Here is an 18,647-nt window from a genome sequence, read left to right on the forward strand (position 1 = left end):
ACACACACACACACACACACACACACACACACACAGTGGGGAGAACAAGTATTTGATACACTGCCGATTTTGCAGGTTTTCCCACTTACAAAGCACGTCGAGGTCTGTAATTTTTATCATAGGTACACTTCAACTGTGAAAGACGGAATCTAAAACAAAAATCCTGAAAATCACATTGTATCATTTTTTAATAATTAATTTGCATTTTATTGCATGAAATAAGTATTTGATCACCCACCAACCAGTAAGAATTCCGGCTCTCACAGACCTCCTGTTAGTTTTGTCTTTAAGAAGCCCTCCCATTCTCCACTCATTACCTGTATTAACTTCACCTGTTTGAACGAGTTATCTGCATAAAAGACAGCTGTCCACACTCAATCAATCAGACTCCAACCTCTCTACAATGGGTAAGATCAGAGAGCTGTCTAAGGACATCAGGGACAAAATTGTAGACTTGCACAAGGCTGGGATGGGCTACAGGACAATAGTCAAGCAGCTTGGTAAGAAGGCAACAACTGTTGGCACAATTATTATAAAATGGAAGAAGTTCAAGATAACAGTCAATCTCTCTCAGTCTGGGGCTCCATGCAAGACCTCACCTCGTGGAGCCTCAATGATCATGAGAAAGGTGAGGGATCAGCCCAGAACGACATGGCAGGACCTGGTCAATGACCTGAAGAGAGCTGGGACCACAGTATCAAAGAAAACCATAAGTAACACACTACGCCATCATGGATTAAAATCCTACAGCGCACGCAAGGTCCCTCTGCTGAAGCCAGCGCCTGTCCAGGCCCGTCTGAAGTTTGCCAATGACCATCTGGATGATCCAGAGGAGGAATGGGAGAAGGTCATGTGGTCTGATGAGACCAAAATAGAGCTTTTTGGTTTAAACTCCACTCGCCGTGTTTCGAGGAAGAAGAAGGATGAGTAAAACCCAAGAACACCATCACAACCGTGAAGCATGGAGGTGGAAACATCATTCTTTGGGGATGCTTTTCTGCAAAGGAGACAGGACGACTGCACCATATTGAGGGGAGGATGGATGGGGCCATGTATCGTGAGATCTTGGCCAACAAGAGCGTTGAAGATGGGGCGTGGCATGGGTCTTCCAGCATGACAACGACCCGAAACACACAGCCAGTGCAACTAAGGAGTGGCTCCCTAAGAAGCATCTCAATGTCCTGGAGTGGCCTAGCCAGTCTCCAGACCTGAACCCAATAGAAAATCTTTGGAGGGAGCCGAAAGTCTGTGTTGCCCAGCGACAGCCCCGAAACCTGAAGGATCTGGAGAAGATCTGTATGGAGGAGTGGGCCAAAATCCCTGCTGCAGTCTGTGCAAACCTGGTTAAGAACTACAGGAAACGTCTGATCTCTGTAATTGCAAACAAAGGTTTCTGTACCAAATATTAAGTTCTGTTTTTCTGATGTATCAAATACTTATTTCATGCAATAAAATGCAAATTAATTATTTAAAAATCATACAATGTGATTTTCAGGATTTTTGTTTTAGATTCCGTCTTTCACAGTTGAAGTGTACCTATGATAAAAATTACAGACCTCTACGTGCTTTGTAAGTGGGAAAACCTGCAAAATTGGCAGTGTATCAAATACTTGTTCTCCCCACTGTATTTATATCCTGGTGTTGACTCAGTGGTTCGGGGAGCGGCTTGGGATCAAAGGGTCCTGAGTTCAATCCCCGTTGGCCACTTAATTAATACACACCAGGGTGTAGACTCAGCCTGTCATCTTTCTGAGGTCAGCAAATTGAGTACCAGCTTGCTGGGATAATTGAGCCATTAAAGTATCCTGCGACGGAGTGGCGAGCTGTCCAGGATTGTGCCCAACAGCCTAGGAAACTGATTCGGCAGCACCGACACTCTCTGTGGAGAGTATGGTTCCAATTATATGTATATATATATATATATATATATATATATATATATATATATATATATGTATATATATATATATATATATGTGTGTGTACACACATGGGAATCCCAATGCTGCAAATCCCCTCAGCTAACAGACCGGTTTCATCGGTTTCTGGTGATGAAATCGGTCCAGCAGCTGAGGGGCTGTTGCATTGTGATTCTCATGTGTATACTTTGTGTGAACTTGTTTGTAGCTGTGGAGGAACTCTGGGAAGGTTTTGAAACAGCAAAGCGCTTACCTTGTGTCAGCCTTCTTGGGTTGCTTTATGCAGCTTCTTCAGCTAGAGGAGTGTGGGAGGTGTCAGTTATTTATATAATCCAAGCCACCTGGGTTTAGTTGATTAAGTGAGAGCTCATTGGCTGCTATTCCCTCCATTCACAGGTGAGAGACATGGGTGGTCTTTCTTTATTATTTATATATTGACTGCTTTTGACGTTTGCACGTGGTATATGCTTGGGAGCCTCATTGGTTTGCATTGCTGTCTGCGCTGTCGCTGATGATTCACCAATAAGCGATGAAACCGGTCTGACATAAGATGGGGTGTTTAGCATTGGGATTCTCATGTGTGTACTTTGTGGGAATGGCTTTCTAGCTGTTGAGGAACTCTTGGAAGGGCTTGAAACAGCAAAGTGCTTACCTTATGTAGGCCTTCTTGGGTTGCTTTATGCAGCTTCTTCAGCTGGAGGAGTGTGGGAGGTGTTAATTATTTATATAATCCTGGCCACCTGGGTTTTGTTGATTAGGTGACAACTAATTGGCTATTCACTCCATTCATTGGTAAGAGATGTGGGTGTCTTTCTTTATTTTATACACATATATGTGTATGTATGTATGTATATATATATATATTTTTTTTCTTCTTCTTGTTCTTCTTCTCCTTCTCCTTTCGGCTGCTCCCGTTAGGGTCGCCACAGCGGATCATCAGTATGATCCGAATCGTGATTTGGCACATGTTTTACGCCAGATGCCCTTCTTGACGCAACCCTGGTCGCCTCTTACGACACAGGGATATGGTACACCTATTTTAACCGGTGTATACACCGGCCCAGTACACTGGTACTCATTTCGCCGACCTCGGAAGGATGACAGGATGAGTCAACCCCCTGGTGCATTAATTCAGTGGCCCAACGGGGCTTGAACTCAGGACCTTTTGGATCCCAAGCCGCTGCCCTAACCACTGCGCCAACACCAGGCTATATAACAATATATATATAACAATATATATATAACAATATATATATATATATATATATATATATATCACACACACATATGTAATATGCACCTTATGCAGCAGTTCCTTGTTTAATGCTGAAACTAAGGTTACAGGAAAGTTATATACATATACATACACACATAGATAGATGTAATATGCTCTACTACTGATTTACAAATATTGAAGTCCAAATGTTATTGACATGCTCATATTGTGTTGGTACTGTACATACTTTATAGACGATCTGACATTCTAAAGCATACATACTGCATATTAATATGTGTGTGTTGTTGATTGGCCCTGCGACTGCCCTGCATAAGCAGGGCTGATATTCCACCGTTAAACACAGCCACATCGGTCTGATTGGCCCTTGGGCAAATGTGTCCAGCAGCTCCGCCCCCATCAGGTTAATTGACAGTCATAGTCCCACCCACTCCTCTGATCCCTTCCTATTCCTTTACAAAGGAATGTAGTTTTGTGTTCTTTTTGTTCAGTCCTTTCAAGCTATTAAAATTTTGATCGATTTTCACCTTTCCACTACAAAATGCAGTGGAATGGTGTTTAAACCAAGTTCGTAGATTAAACCAATTTTGAGTTGGGCTGTCGAAGAAGAAGAGGAATAATAAGAAGAAACTACCCCTTTTGGGTCTCTCATTTTTCTTGTTCAGCAATGATGTCCTGAAGTTGAATGAGTGTTATTGGATGGGGAATTCTCTGCAGATGACTGGTGGGTAATTTATATATTTATACATTTTATCTTGGTCGATTTATTTATTTATTTATTTTTGAGGATTTATGTTGTATTGAGCCAATGGAGTGCCTGGGTCATCCCAACATAAGAATTCTACCGACTTATTGATGGTGTCTTGGCACACAAATAATCTTGCAGCTGTTCGTCATCTACTGCTGCTTGTGAGTCTTTATAGAAGCATTACCCTCCGTAAATTTTATGCTGCAAAACTACATTACTTCAGCTTGAGGTCTTAATTTCAGCTTGTATAGTCGTTTTACAACTTCGGTCTCAAAGTAAGATAATCTCATGAGTTTAACATCATAAAACATTGTTCAGCTTCTGAATTAATCGTAAACACTGATGTGCATGTTCCATAGCATTGTTTGTGCATCATGATGTTTGTAATGTTTGATATCCACGTGCACACCATTTCACACCATAATATCCAAGTGCACATGCAAGTGTCATCACTTGGTCGGTTTGTGTGCTGATTTTCTGTGGTTTGTGCTTAGCCTGCCAGAGCTTATTGACTGGCTAAAGGTGATGCAGAAGACTTTCCACAACCCCCCAACCTGGTCTAAGAAAGTGGAGCAAGGTGGCACAGAGCTATGCATCACCGCAGGGAGCCAGGAAGCTCTTTCCAAGGTCATGTGCATGACTTCTACCATGTTGTACTTTCTCTGTATTCAGCTTGGTTTTAGCTTTGCCTGTTTTCTACTGTTAAAAAAAAAAAGTTTGGCCGGGACAAAGCACGTGACTTAGCTTGACTCAGGTCAGTGAGAGTTGCTTTTCACTCTGTCGAAGTGTTAATTGTGCAAGGACAGTAGTTTATCAAAGTTTTTAAGAACAAGAAAAGGCTGTACAGCCCATCTCGCTTATGCAAATCTACCCATCCAGCACTCTTGATACTCAAGCACTCTTCTCCAACATGGCTTTATGTCATGTGGTCGTGGTGAGTGGAAGATAAACAGGTATAAAGGACGAGGTTGTGATCAGGGAGGAAAGGATAGAAAGGTGAAAGAAGTAAATAACAGACAACACAATGCCTGCCACAGCATAGGGGAATTTTCCGTGACTTATTTGGACATGACAGTGCACATGAGTTCAGGGAATTTGGGTGATTGTGAAATAAACAAAAATGGCATGTTCATGCTTGACAAGACCAAGCTGATCAGAATTAGAACTTCTTAGAATATCCAAACAGTCCCATACCTAGAACTACACCCATATCTCACACCCAGCCAATCTCACATCGCCATCATGTCTTCTTGTCTCTTTACCTCAATATCACCATTACTTATAGTTACCTATCCAGTGAGATGGTAGTCATTGAATCCTTACCCCGCATAGTCTTGAGAAGGACTTCGTGTAAGCCAACTCTTCTGGCAGCAAATTTGAAATATAAAAAAATGAAATTAAAATCAAATGGAAGACCAAACAAGAAAAAGACGTCATGCAGAGACGATACTTTTCACCCCCCCCCCCCCACTCAATCTCCAAAGGTTGCCATGGATACATGAAATTGTCCAAATTGTCAATTTTATTAAGATTAAAATTGACAATCCTAATCAAAAGTCAGGTCAATCAGATGAAAATGGATTAATTTTCAGATTGAAATTGATGATTTTAGAAGTTTAACCTTAAGTTGACTTTTTGACCTTTTGACCTAAAATAGTTTGTTTCCAAATACAGTGATGTACGATGCAATTGCTGCTTAATTTCTAGGTTAATCCGATGAAAAATTGATGATTTTTTCAGATGAAATTTGATGATTTTAGAAGTTTGACCATGAGTTGACCTTTGACCTTTTGTCCTCAAAAATAGTTGCTTTCCCAATTCAGTGATGGACTATGCAAATCCAGTTCAACCTTCAAGTTCATAGGATGTAAATATTGATGATTTTTCAGTTGAAAATTGATTTTAGAAGCTTCACCTTGAGCTGACCTTTGACCTTTTGATCGAAAAAAAAAAATAGTTGGTTTCCCAATTCAGTGATGGACTATGCAAATCCAGTTCAACCTTAAAGTTCATAGGATGTAAATATTGATGATTTTTCAGTTGAAAATTGATTTTAGAAGCTTCACCTTGAGCTGACCTTTGACCTTTTGATCGAAAAAAAAAAATAGTTGGTTTCCCAATTCAGTGATGGACTATGCAAATCCAGTTCAACCTTCAAGTTCATAGGATGTAAATATTGATGATTTTTCAGTTGAAAATTGATTTTAGAAGCTTCACCTTGAGCTGACCTTTGACCTTTTGATCGAAAAAAAAAAATAGTTGGTTTCCCAATTCAGTGATGGACTATGCAAATCCAGTTCAACCTTAAAGTTCATAGGATGTAAATATTGATGATTTTTCAGTTGAAAATTGATTTTAGAAGCTTCACCTTGAGCTGACCTTTGACCTTTTGATCGAAAAAAAAAAAATAGTTGGTTTCCCAATTCAGTGATGGACTATGCAAATCCAGTTCAACCTTCAAGTTCATAGGATGTAAATATTGATGATTTTTCAGTTGAAAATTGATTTTAGAAGTTTCACCTTGAGCTGACCTTTGACCTTTTGATCGAAAAAAAAAATAGTTGGTTTCCCAATTCAGTGAAGCAATATGCAAATCCTGTTCGAATTTCAAGTCAATCGGATGTAAAATGGCGATTTAAATTTTTTTTTACCTCAAGATGACCTTTGACCTCAAAATTAATAGGATTCTCAGTTGAGACAATATGTATTCCCCATCAATACTAGATCATAATTTGATGTTTCACATTAATTAATGAAACTTGAGGACGTGTTCGATACCGGTTTTTGTTTTACAACTAAAATGGCAGCCAGTCGGCCATCTTTGATCGCGTCACAAAACAAAATGATGTGCATATGCATATGTATACCATCATGTGTTGGCTTTGTGCCAAGTATGAATAAAATTGATCAATGCATGTCCGAGATATGGGTGCGGACGCACGCCTGGACACGAAAATCGAGACTAAATTCATTAGCCCCCCCCCCCCCCGTTTCAGACTAAATCCAACTGAGGCAAATAAACGTCATGGGTCAGGGTCAAGTGTCCAATCAAAGCAGGATGTCTTTGTAGCTGGTCATCACTACCAGCAGTTACAAAGTGGCAGATATAGTTATGTTTATTATTAATTACGTAATACACCAGTACACAAACACCAGACAAAATACACCACACAAAACTACACAAACACCATGCAAAACAAGTCCTGGCGAGGGTCTGCAACCTCTGATTGCTATTTTTATTGTTTTCTTGTTTGTCTGGCAATATCTCGGGCATCCTTTGAGCTAGGAAGCTGAAATTTGGGGACAAAAGTGAAGATGTGCTTCAGCAAAAATGGTATTTTTTATTTTTGGATTAATCAATTAATTATTCCTCTTTACTTCTTCAATTAATTGATTCATTACTTAATTATTATCAATTAACTAATTATTTATTTTCTTTCTCATCCGGACTTTATCTCGGGGACCTTTTAAATGAGGAATTAGATATTTCGACATGACAGTGAAAAAGTGATTTGGCTATAAAATATATTTTTGATTTATTGATGAATCAATTAATCGACTAATTGTTCATTTTACGATAAATTACTTAATTTTCAAAAAGTTACAGATTCGGATGAAACAGTGGTGGTTTTGCGATGCTATTAGCCAATTGATTAAGAAATGAATTATTTTATGATTTTTATTTATTTATTTTCATTTTGCAGTTAATCAATCAATTATTTTCTTTCTTGTTTGTTTGTTGTCTTGTTTTCTTGTTTGTTTGTTTGTGCAGGCAATATCTCAGCCATCCTTTGAGCTAGGAAGCTGAAATTTGGGCACAATGTGGTAAGGGCTGGCAGGATGGCCTAGAGGTACACATACCTCAAACTTGTCTATCCTGGGTTCGAATCCTGACCCAGCTATTAACTGTCATCCCAGTGTTTCCCAGCAGGGAGATTCATCAATGTGTGTGCCGTCCCTTGGATGGACAATAAAGTGGGTGTCCTATCTGCCAATATTAGTTATTTTGGTGTTTTTCATATTAGTTTGTATCTTTCTGGGAGTTAACAAAAGAAGATAAAGCTTTGGGGTCAGATAAACATTCCAGAGTATTGAAGGAAATGGCAGAGCAGGTAATCGTGATGTTAACATGTATAATTTCATCCTTGTCTGCCCTGCCAACATGAGTCCTTGTCATTGATGTATTATAGGCCTACCCAATGGGCTCATATAACGTGATAGCTATTCAGATTCTTCACAAGAACAGCTATATCACTGATCCTCCCAGATTTCAATTGATTGGAAGCATCCAAAGTTTTCCATGCCTTCACGTCTTCCAGGGTGTAAATACTTTTTGTAAACATAAGATAATTCACTAAATCTGGATATAAAATTGTTGAAAGTTGTCTCGCTTCTGGACCTTGCTGTTTTTGTCAAATCATACAGGCCTGTGTGTGCCTATGATCTGTACTGTTATATAATATCGCTCCCTAGACAAAGTATCCAATGTATTGACATATCCAGGCTTCGATATAAGCTTTGATCCCAATTATTTGGCCATGAAACTGATGAAAGCACACAAAGCACAATAACTCAACGGATTGTGAACGTGCATGGCCTTTTAATAAAAACCGTTGTGGAGCTAAGCTCTGCCTTGAATGGATTGAGGTGCCAGAGCACCACTCCGGTGAACTCCGGCAGGACGACATCCCTGCTTAGAACCCAGGAAGGGTGTTTCTGGTGCATTAAGAAGAGAGAATACAATGAACTATGATTATTTTATGAAGCTATTTTGCTTCAATACTGTGTTTCAAATGAAATGTTTTGTGAGCAATCCTGGAGCACATAACGACATGAATTGAAAATAGCACTATATCATAAATACAACAACAACATGACCATGCCTATCACACTGAAAAATGTGGCATTTGTATCAAATAGTGCACTATTTTACAATTATGTTGCTGAACTGTCACGTAGACCTAACTTCAACTTGGGGACCCCCCAACTAGTTTTCTTTAAATTGGTGCAATTTTATTTTTTGGAGTGAGAACTTCATTGTTTGGTGATGTGTGGGTATCAAATAGTTTCTGTATTGTTGATTGTGAGTTGAATTATACACTTAAAGGGTGTTGTGTTTGCAGGATCTAAGGCTCGTAGTAGAGCACACACACATTGCCATAGACGAATACACAAGACACAACACAGGACTGGTAACTGGTAAATGAGACAAACACAAGCACTGAGTGTGGGGGAAGTGCCGTCACTTCTCGGGACACTCTGGATACCATAATAATGGTGCCATATTCCTCACCACACTCAACAGGGAATTTTCAAAGGAAGAATTTCCTCCTCCCCATGGATTCCAACCTATGGTGATTATCCTTTTCCATGTTGAAAGTCAACCAAGGACACAACACGTACTATTTTAAAGTCTTTGGTATGACTCAGCCCAGGTTTGAACTGCCGACCTCGCAGACTCGGAGCGTATGCTCCAACCATTACGTAACACTGCTATACTTAACATGGTACAGTTATATATTTTTAAAAGTGATGTTTGTATTCAGTATTTGACCTGTGGATGAACTGACTCATAAATGTGCCTGTGTAGGTATTTGAAATGCTTCTGACCAATGAAGACACCATCGTCACCAACTCGTATGTTTATTGTGGCGCATTGCAATGCGTGAGTTAAATATCTGCTTTTGGCACAACAGCTCGTGAGTTAACCAATCAAATACCTTGGCAACTGGCAAATTTGACTTAAAACTTGGAACAAAGCTATGAAGTTTGATTTTGATTTTACTGTTCTGGATTTGATGCAATGTTTAATTTTGACAGAGTGCAGCATTGAAAAAATATTGCCACCTTCTGATACTTTACAGAGATTAAAAAAACAAGTTATACAATTATTGAAGTGGAAGTAACCAAATAACAAAGTTAACATACTGTAAGTCGATTTGCTTTAAAACAATTTTTATGGCCATTATTTCATTTGCAGGTCAGCCTAGGCAGAGCTGCTGATTAATGCCCTGAACGTCCCAAACTTATCAAGACGGTAGCTCTGCCAAGCGACCGGCGGTTCAAAAGTGAGGTCTGGCTTTGTAATTTGAATGTGGGATCAATTGAGTGGACAGAAATTGAGGTGGTGGAAATGATGAGGGAAGGAGGTTCAAAGTGTTGTGAATGCAGGAGACCAAATGGAAAGGGGACAGGTGTTAAGGTTAATAGGACGATACAAGCTGTTGCACACAGAGAGGATGGGGGAAGTTTGGCATGATTTTTGTGCGACAGAGATGAATGGTGTGTGTTATTTCAGTGTATGGGCCACAAACGGGAAGGACTGAGATAGAGAAGGAAGAGTTCAGGGGTGCTCTGGAGAGGATTATCAGAATGGTTGAGCTGGAGGTGATTCTTTCAGAAGTGGAACAGCCACAAAATTACTTATAGGAGTGGACAGCATAAAAAGGAACTGGATTTGTTGGTGGTGAAGAAGCGACAGTTGTGGAGGGTCAATAATTGTAAGGTAGTGGCAGGAAAGCATGTCACTACCTAGTACAAGCCAGTGATGTTTGTTATACACATGAAGAAAAGGAGGGAGGAGGTTAAGAACATTGGCTGGAAGATGATTAGGTGGGGGAAATGCAGGGTCGACATCCTCAGAGTACAAAGAAAAGATGAGGGCCAGGCATGAACAACTTGGTAAAGAAGCTGAAGGTTTGGAGGAGTGGAAGAAGTACGGAGAAGCGTTTAGGGGAATTGCAGAAGTTTTGTGTGGAAAGACATCAGAAAAAGGTATGTCGTCAATTTGAGGCATAAATCAGCAATGGTGGACAGAGGAAGTAGCGAAGGCAGTTGGTGAGAATAAGGAGGTTTGGAAGAGGATAAAGAAGACCAAGGGTAGAGAGGGACAAGCGGATGCAGGGTTACTGCATCTGTATGGGCAAAATAAGAAAGCAGCAAGGAGAGCGGTGATACAAGCTGAGGAATGATATGGAAGAGGAGGTGTACAACAAGTTAGAAGAAGATGGCAGGAAGAAGATTATCTATAAATTGGCTCGTGATAAGGATAATGATATTAAAGACATGTAGGGGAGGAGATTAAGGATGATGGCTGGAGGCTGTTAACAGAGAGAGGGCAGTATTTTTTTTTTATTTTTTTTTGTATACACTGTCGAGGCTCGTATGAGAGCTAACACACAGAAACACACAACAAGGGGAGCAAGAGACAAGAGGGGTGGGAGAAGGAAGGAAGAAACAGCGTGGAACAGAGACATGAGGAGATCTGTGAAGGGACTGTACCTTTCCCAGCACTGAGAGCAGCATCACCCCTCGGTAGTTGTTGCAGTGCTGGTGATCTCCCTTCCCTTTCCAGAGAGGGACAACAAAGCCCCTCTTCTAGTCAGTTGGTATTATGCCTGTGCTTCAAACAGAGCACAGAACTGCATGCAACGACATGAGTACAGCATTTCCACCAGCCTTGAGAAGTCCATCATGGATGCCACAGATCCCAGGAGCTTTACCCCCCTTCAACTGGTTCGCTGCAGTCTGTGTTTCCACAAATGAAGGTAGTTCACAATTGATTGGAGGGTCAGCAATAGGGATAGTAACACCCTTGGCATCCAACTCAACAGCTGGTGGGTCAACCTAGTACAGCCAGCCAAAGTAACCAGCCCAGTGGGCCTTCACTTCAGACTCCTCCATCAAGAGCCCACTACTCTCTGCATTAAATGCAGTGCAATGAGGGATGGGCTTGGAAGAACGCAATGCATGAATTCCTCTTTAAGCAGGGCAAGAATCATTGAACCACAAGTGATGCTCTGCCCCTTCACAGATTCCTCGCACCGAGGACTTCCTGTCTGCCATCAATGCATGTGCAGTTTTATGCCTCAGCTCCCTGAACAGCTCAGCTCTGCCATTAAGCCTGGCCCTGCGATTCTGGACAATTGTATCCAGTGTCCCTTGGGAGACAAACCTATTCTTCGCTTGACAGTGGGTTCCAAATCATCCACCGGCAACATCAAGGATAGTAGTCTTGAAGGCACTCTCTATATCTTCAGGATTCCCTGAAACACCCAGTCCCCTAAAATTCCCATTAAGCCTGTTCGCAAACTCTTCAGCTAACCTCTCATCCTTGAGCTTGCCGACATCCAGCCTCGGCTGGGATGGTACCAATCTCCTGGATTTAAGCTGAAACTTCAAAGTTGTTACAACAAACCAGTGGTCGGTTTTGAGGAACTGAGTACTCCAGTAGATCCTGCAGTTTTGGAGCATCCTCCAGTGACCATCAAGGAGCACATGGTCAATCTCCTTTGCCACACCACCGGCGTTGGAATACCAAGTCCAGCTTTGAGGCTGTGCATGCTGAAGCAATGTATGAGCCACCCTAAGTCCATGACTTCTTGCAAAGTCAAGGAACTTAGTGCTACTCTGGTTCACAGTTCCAGATCCATGGGGACCAACACATGTCTCATAAACATCCCTATCAATGCAAGTTGTTGCATTTAAATTCCTCAAGACTGGAAGAGCATCTCACCTGGGGCACTGATAAACCATAGACTCAAGCCTGGCATAAAATGCCTCCTTCACAGTGAAATCACTCTCCTCAATCAGAGCATATACAGAGACCAGGGAAATGATACCCAAAGAGTGACAAATCCTCAGTCTCATAATATGCTCGTCAACTGGTGTTACCTCAATTATCATGGGAGTCCGTTTATTGGTCACAGCAACAGCAACTCCTTCGGCATGGTAACCATCAAAACGACCAGACCATTAGCCGGTATCACCACCCACCATGACCTTACCACTATCCACTCTTCGAACATCAGATAGTGCTGCAATACTGATGTTCAAATTCTGGAGCTCAGATGACATCAGAAACAGGTTATCATCCTCTCTTACAGTGAGGCCATTCTCAGCATGCACCCGAAGGGACCACTTCAGGTTAACCCGAGGAGACTGTCGTCTGGTGAACGACACCTAAGCACCACCCCAACACACACCACCTCAACCCAACCCAGGAAGGTTAGCCCATGCTTTTCCTCGGAACATCAAAGAATGGGGGTCCCAAAGGCTTTGCCCCAATCCCGTCCTCTGGTGAGTTGCCCTGCGAAGGGCAGCTGCACAGGAGGTACTCCCACGGAATGGGTTTTCAGTTTTATTTGTGTTTTTTGTGTGTTTTGCGGAATTAAGTGTTTTCTGGTGGCCAGAGTGCCAATCCTGCCACCAACCTCCGAGAAAAAGCTAACACAACTCTAGGAGGATGTCTGCAGACACATTTGGACACCAGATATGGATGGCTGTTGGCTCACAAGGAGCTCTTCCACCCTTTGAAGCAGGAAGGTATACATGAAAGGTATTCTGAGGAGGATTTTGCATGTGGATTGCTTACGATCTGACTGTTGTGGTGGAAAGTAAGCATGAGATGCGGGAAGTACTGAGGAAGTGGAAGGAGGTATTTGGGAAGCATGGACTATCTATGGGTATGGAGAAGACTGAAGTGATGTGGGATGGGCAGCAGAGAAAATAAATTAATCTCAGGTTAGTGGGGAAAGAGATCAGAGAGGTAAAAGCGTTTGAGTACCTGGGAGGAACAGTGAACAGGGATGGTAAGTCGGTGATGGAGGTGTAGAAGAGTATTCAGCTGTTTGTAAATGCATGGATGAGGGTTGAGAGGGTAATGGCAGACAGAAAAATATCAAATGAATTGAAGGGGAAAATTTTGGTGTCTTGGGTGATACTAGCTGACCTTTACAGTCTTGAAATGGCACTGACAGAGAGGCAGCAACAGAGGCTACAAGTCTGCAAAAACAACTGTGTCAGGAGGATTGCGGGAGTGAAGAGGGTGTAGAAAAGGAAGATGGATTAACTGAGGGAAGAGATTGTTGCCAGATGAGCTTGACGGAGAGATTGGTAAAAAGCCAGTTGAAGTGGGATGGACATTTGTTGTGGATGGAAGAAGAACGAATGGCAAAGAGAATGGAAAGCTTGAGGGAGCAAGGTAGGAGGAAAAGAGGTAGACTGTGGATAAGATGGGAGCACGTGTGAGGGGGATATCAATAATGTGGGGGTGGTTGGAGAGTGGAGAGAGTTGGCTGGGGACAGGGGAGAGTGGAAGAGTATAGTGCCAAAGGCAGGGCAAAAGCTTGGTGCTGCTGGATCTCATCCTTTATAAATGGGAGAGAAGGAAGAAGATTACATGATCATGGAGTGATGCAGACTGAGAATCAGAAAGACTGGCTGAGGATAGAAATGGTGGGAAACAAGAGAACAATTCAAGAGGGGAAACAGAAGTCCAAAGCTCAAGAAAAGAATTGGACAAATAAAACAGAAATACAACATGGATAACAATGGAGTAGAAACATTAGCTGCCCATAATAAGCCGCAAATACAACAGATAGCAAGGAAAATATAAAGCTAGGATGAGGCCAACAACAGAATAAATCAATATAAACAGTTTGAAAACAACCCGATAAAGTTCTACTGAGAGCTCGGGAAACAGAAACGAAATGTGAAACCCCCTGAAAAGAGGACCAAGGAAAAATTTGGAAAGGTATATTTGAAGATGAAAAAGAGCATAACAAGGATGCACATTAGATACGACACTTAGAAAAGAAAAAAACAACATCTACAGCAAATTCACCCAATGACAATTATAATTGATGAGAGAAAATTAGAAAACATCTCTCAAAGCACCGAACATCAAATGCCCAGGCCTGGATTGTGATTCCAAACTTCTGGCTAAAGCAACTATCTGCTCACCACCCTCACAATGCTCGAGCATTTAACAAACTCATCCAAGGGGAACAGCCATTGGTTCACAGAAGGCAACACTCTTATTCCCAAAATCTGAAGGAACCAATCCACCCAACAAATATAGACCAACAACATGCAAACTTTGAACAGGTATAATCACCGATGCAATTTACAACCACCTCACTCAACAAGGAGCCTTAGAGGCAGAGCAGAAGGGATGTTAGAGAGCTGTTAGGGATAAATGTTATGGAACAATAGACCATTTATTGTTAAACAAAACCATAATCGAAAACTGCAAGTTCTGACAAATCAACTTATCCACAGCCTGGATAGATTACAAAAAAGCCTTTGACAGTGTCCCACATTCATGGATTATAAAATGCATGCAAATATACAAAATTTATCCCCAGATAATCATACTGATTGAGAAAGCAATGACGCTTTTGCTCTGGAACACAACACTGATATTACCTTACTTGGAAGGAAAGATTGAAAGCTCAGTAGTTAAGATACAACATTGTATCTTACAAGGTAACAACCTTTCTCTCTTCCGGTTTTGTCTAGCTCTTAACCCACTAAGTAACCTCTTTCATAAACAAGGACACAGATACATCTGTCATTGCAACAGAAAAACGACGAAAGAAACAAGAAAGGTGACACACCTACTATAGATGGATGATCTAAAACTCTTCGCACCAAATGAGAAGAAATTGGCAGATCAACTGAAACTTTTAAGGCAGTACTTGGAGGACATCTGAACGGAGTTTGGTCTTGACAAATGTGCATCTAGCACATTTGTACAACCAAAACAAACAAAAAAAAGAACAGACATCTCAATCGATCAAAGTACAATGATATAGGAACTAGAAAATGAAGCATCCCACAAATACCTTGGAATAGAATAAGGTTCCCAGGTACAACACAAAAAATGTGTAAAATGCAGAATAAGACTAATTCTGAAGTCATATATATATATATATATATATATATATATATATATATATATATATATATATATCTCTCTCTCTCTCTCTCTCTCTCTCTCTCTCTCTCTCTCTCTCTCTCTCTCTCTCTCTCTCTCTCTCTCTCTCTCTCTCTCTCTCTCTCTCTCTCTCTCTCTCTCTCTCTCTCTCTCTCTCTCTCTCTCTCTCTCTCTCTCTCTCTCTCTCTCTCTCTCTCTCTCTCTCTCTCTCTCTCAGAAATCAAACCAAAGCTATAAACCAACTTGAAGTGCTAGTTTTCCAGTGTAGCTGTGCAATTATAAACTGGCCACAATTGGAGATCAACAATTTAGACACCAAAACAAAGAAACTTGTAACTGTTCACAACATGTTCTACAAAAACCCATGCATACCGACCGAGGTTGTACTTCCCGAGATGAGAAGGAGGAGGTGGTTTGATAGAGTTTAACCAAGTGCACAGAACAACATGTGGAGGATGACTAGCGGAGTATGTGAAAAGCTCAACAGATTATCGGATGAGATTTGTACACGAGAAAGAAAACAACAAACCAGAAAAGGGACCCCTAATCCAATCAGAAACAAACTTCCAAAAACAGGTGCAAATGATGGACACTACACAGGAAAATGAAACAGAAACAAATACAGCCCCAATAATTGTAAAGAAAAAAAGTGGAAAATAAAAAAATGCCAGCAGATATACTCCAACAAATGGGAGAATGACAAAAGAGCAGGAAGGTTTTAAAAAAGAGCTTGGCAGGACAGGGATTGACAAGGAAGGCTCATTGGAATGCCGAAGAAGGTCAAATTAGTTGGGATGGAGTACGAGTCATCATCAATGCCCAAGACCAAGGACACTACACTCATGCCTTTCAGAAAATGGTGGGATTGAGTGAATCGTACAAATGCAGGTTTTGTGGGTAAGAAACAGAAAGTACCAGCCACCTCCTTTCAGGATGTAAAAAACTTATGTCAGAACAGCTGTACACAGAAAGACATGACAGCGTCTGCAGATTAATCCACTCGCACATCTGTAAAAAATGTCAACATCCCGGCCCCAGAACAATCATGGAAACACAAACCAAATCCAATCCTTGAAAATGAACATGTAATGCTCACGCATGACAAGATGATCCCCATCAAGTGTGGACATTGCAAACACGGCATTGCGTCTGGATATAGTGCTCAAACACAAAAAGGAAAAGTCAGCATTGTTGATTGAGGTTTTAGTTCCCAATTACTTTGGGCTAAATGCTACAGAAATCAGGAAAATGACCAAATACCAGGATCTGAAAAATGAGGTCAAGAGGACTTGGAAATTGAAGAAACCAGAAATTGTACCAGTAATAGTTGGAGCTGCAGGAATGATGAAGGAAACCCTGCCTGAGTACTTAAAAATCATTCCAGGGAATATCACTATAAACGAGCTTCAAGTGGAGGCTGTTAAAGGTTCAGTGAATATTCTGAAAAGAGCCCTTCGAACAAGGTGATGAGAAGGAATTTTCACAGTTTGCTTCATGAATCATGATCCTTTACCAAAAATAGAAGGTGGAGAGTTTGAGTTGTGGGAGAAACTCCTCCCACCTCCTGGAACCTGCAAATGGAGAAAACAACCAACTTGAGAGAAGTATTTTTGCTAAATGCAATGATACTGTGCTTGGGACTATGCTTTAATTAATTTTTGCAAAAGTTGGCACCCAAAATAATTGCAAGTTGATATCACACTGAGCCATCAGCTGGTTATTAAAGGAACCTTGCACATTCATGGTTCTGTGCAACACTGTATATATATATATATATATATATATATATATATATATATATATATATATATATATATATATATATATATATATATATATATATATACATACATACATACATACATATACATATATCCATTCATTGGGACCATAATCTGTACAGAGCGTTGGTGCTGCCTAAGCAATCTCTTTGGCGATTGGGTACAATCCTGGATGGGTCGCCACTCCGACATAGTATACCAGCAAGCTGGCACTCATTTTGCCGACCTCGGAAGGATGACAGGCAGTCAACCCCACCTGGTATTAATTAAACAGCAAAGCGAGATATGAACTCAGGATCCTTGGATCTCAAGCCTACCACTCTTAACATAAGCCAACACCAGACGATATATATATATATATATATATATATATATATATATATATATATATATATATATATATATATATATATATATATATCTATATATGTGTGTGTGTGTGTGGGTGTGCGTGTGTGTGTGTGTGTGTGTATATATATATATATATATATATATATATATATATATATATATATATATATATATATATATATATATATATATATATATATATATATATATATATAATAGATTTCTATGTAATAGATAATAGAAACAGTATTGCATTCACTTTCTCATTTTGTGGTTAAGGATTCCTTCACATTTTCAGAATCAATGAGAGCTAAAACACTGACAAGTGAGGACAACATCATGGCATCCTTTGATATTAAAAGCTTGTTCACGAATGTACCATTAACGGAGACGATTGAGATCTGCGCACATTTGTTGTATCACACCAATCTGGAACAACCGGTGATCTTGGAACACGTCTTCATTGAATTAATGAACACAGCAACAAGGGAGGTGGAATTCAGTTTTAGCAACATGATGTATGTTCAAACGGACGGTGTGGCCATGAGTTCCCCATTCGGCCCAGCTCTTGAAATTACTTTGTAGGCTATCACGAAATGCAGAAACTGACTGGTCGGCAAGGGGTCGATTCCCCCATCGTATACTATCGATATGTTGATGACATTTTTGCTTTGTTTGAGTCTCGGACTGGTATTAATCCTGGAACCTTTCGTCCTTTCGTCAGGCCAGGTTCGATCTGTGACCTGCTACAGGTACCATGTAAACCTGTACTAACCTGTTCCATGGTCGGTTTGTCGGCGACTAAACCGTCTCCCCCACCAGGTTTTCTGGTGAGGAGGGTGTTTGGATATGGACACCCTGCAGGATTAAAAACAAAACCTGTCAAAGGGAGGAG

At 40.7% G+C, this 18,647-nt stretch overlaps 1 protein-coding gene across 2 annotated transcripts in view; it reads left to right on the forward strand.

Annotated features, from left to right (window-relative positions):
* AADAT (aminoadipate aminotransferase) overlaps positions 1 to 18,647 on the forward strand; it is a 63,644-nt gene that overhangs the window by 18,448 nt on the left and 26,549 nt on the right. For both annotated transcript variants that reach the window (XM_085850052.1, XM_085850051.1), the window contains exons 4-5: positions 4,396 to 4,528; positions 9,492 to 9,566. In XM_085850052.1, the coding sequence (XP_085706178.1) occupies positions 4,396 to 4,528; positions 9,492 to 9,566 (208 nt within the window). The remainder of the gene's footprint in view (positions 1 to 4,395; positions 4,529 to 9,491; positions 9,567 to 18,647) is intronic.

Source organism: Eptatretus burgeri, chromosome 12 (genome assembly GCF_056783735.1).
Source record: "Eptatretus burgeri isolate ZD-2024b chromosome 12, Ebu_testis_v1, whole genome shotgun sequence".
Lineage (NCBI taxonomy): Eukaryota > Metazoa > Chordata > Myxini > Myxiniformes > Myxinidae > Eptatretus > Eptatretus burgeri.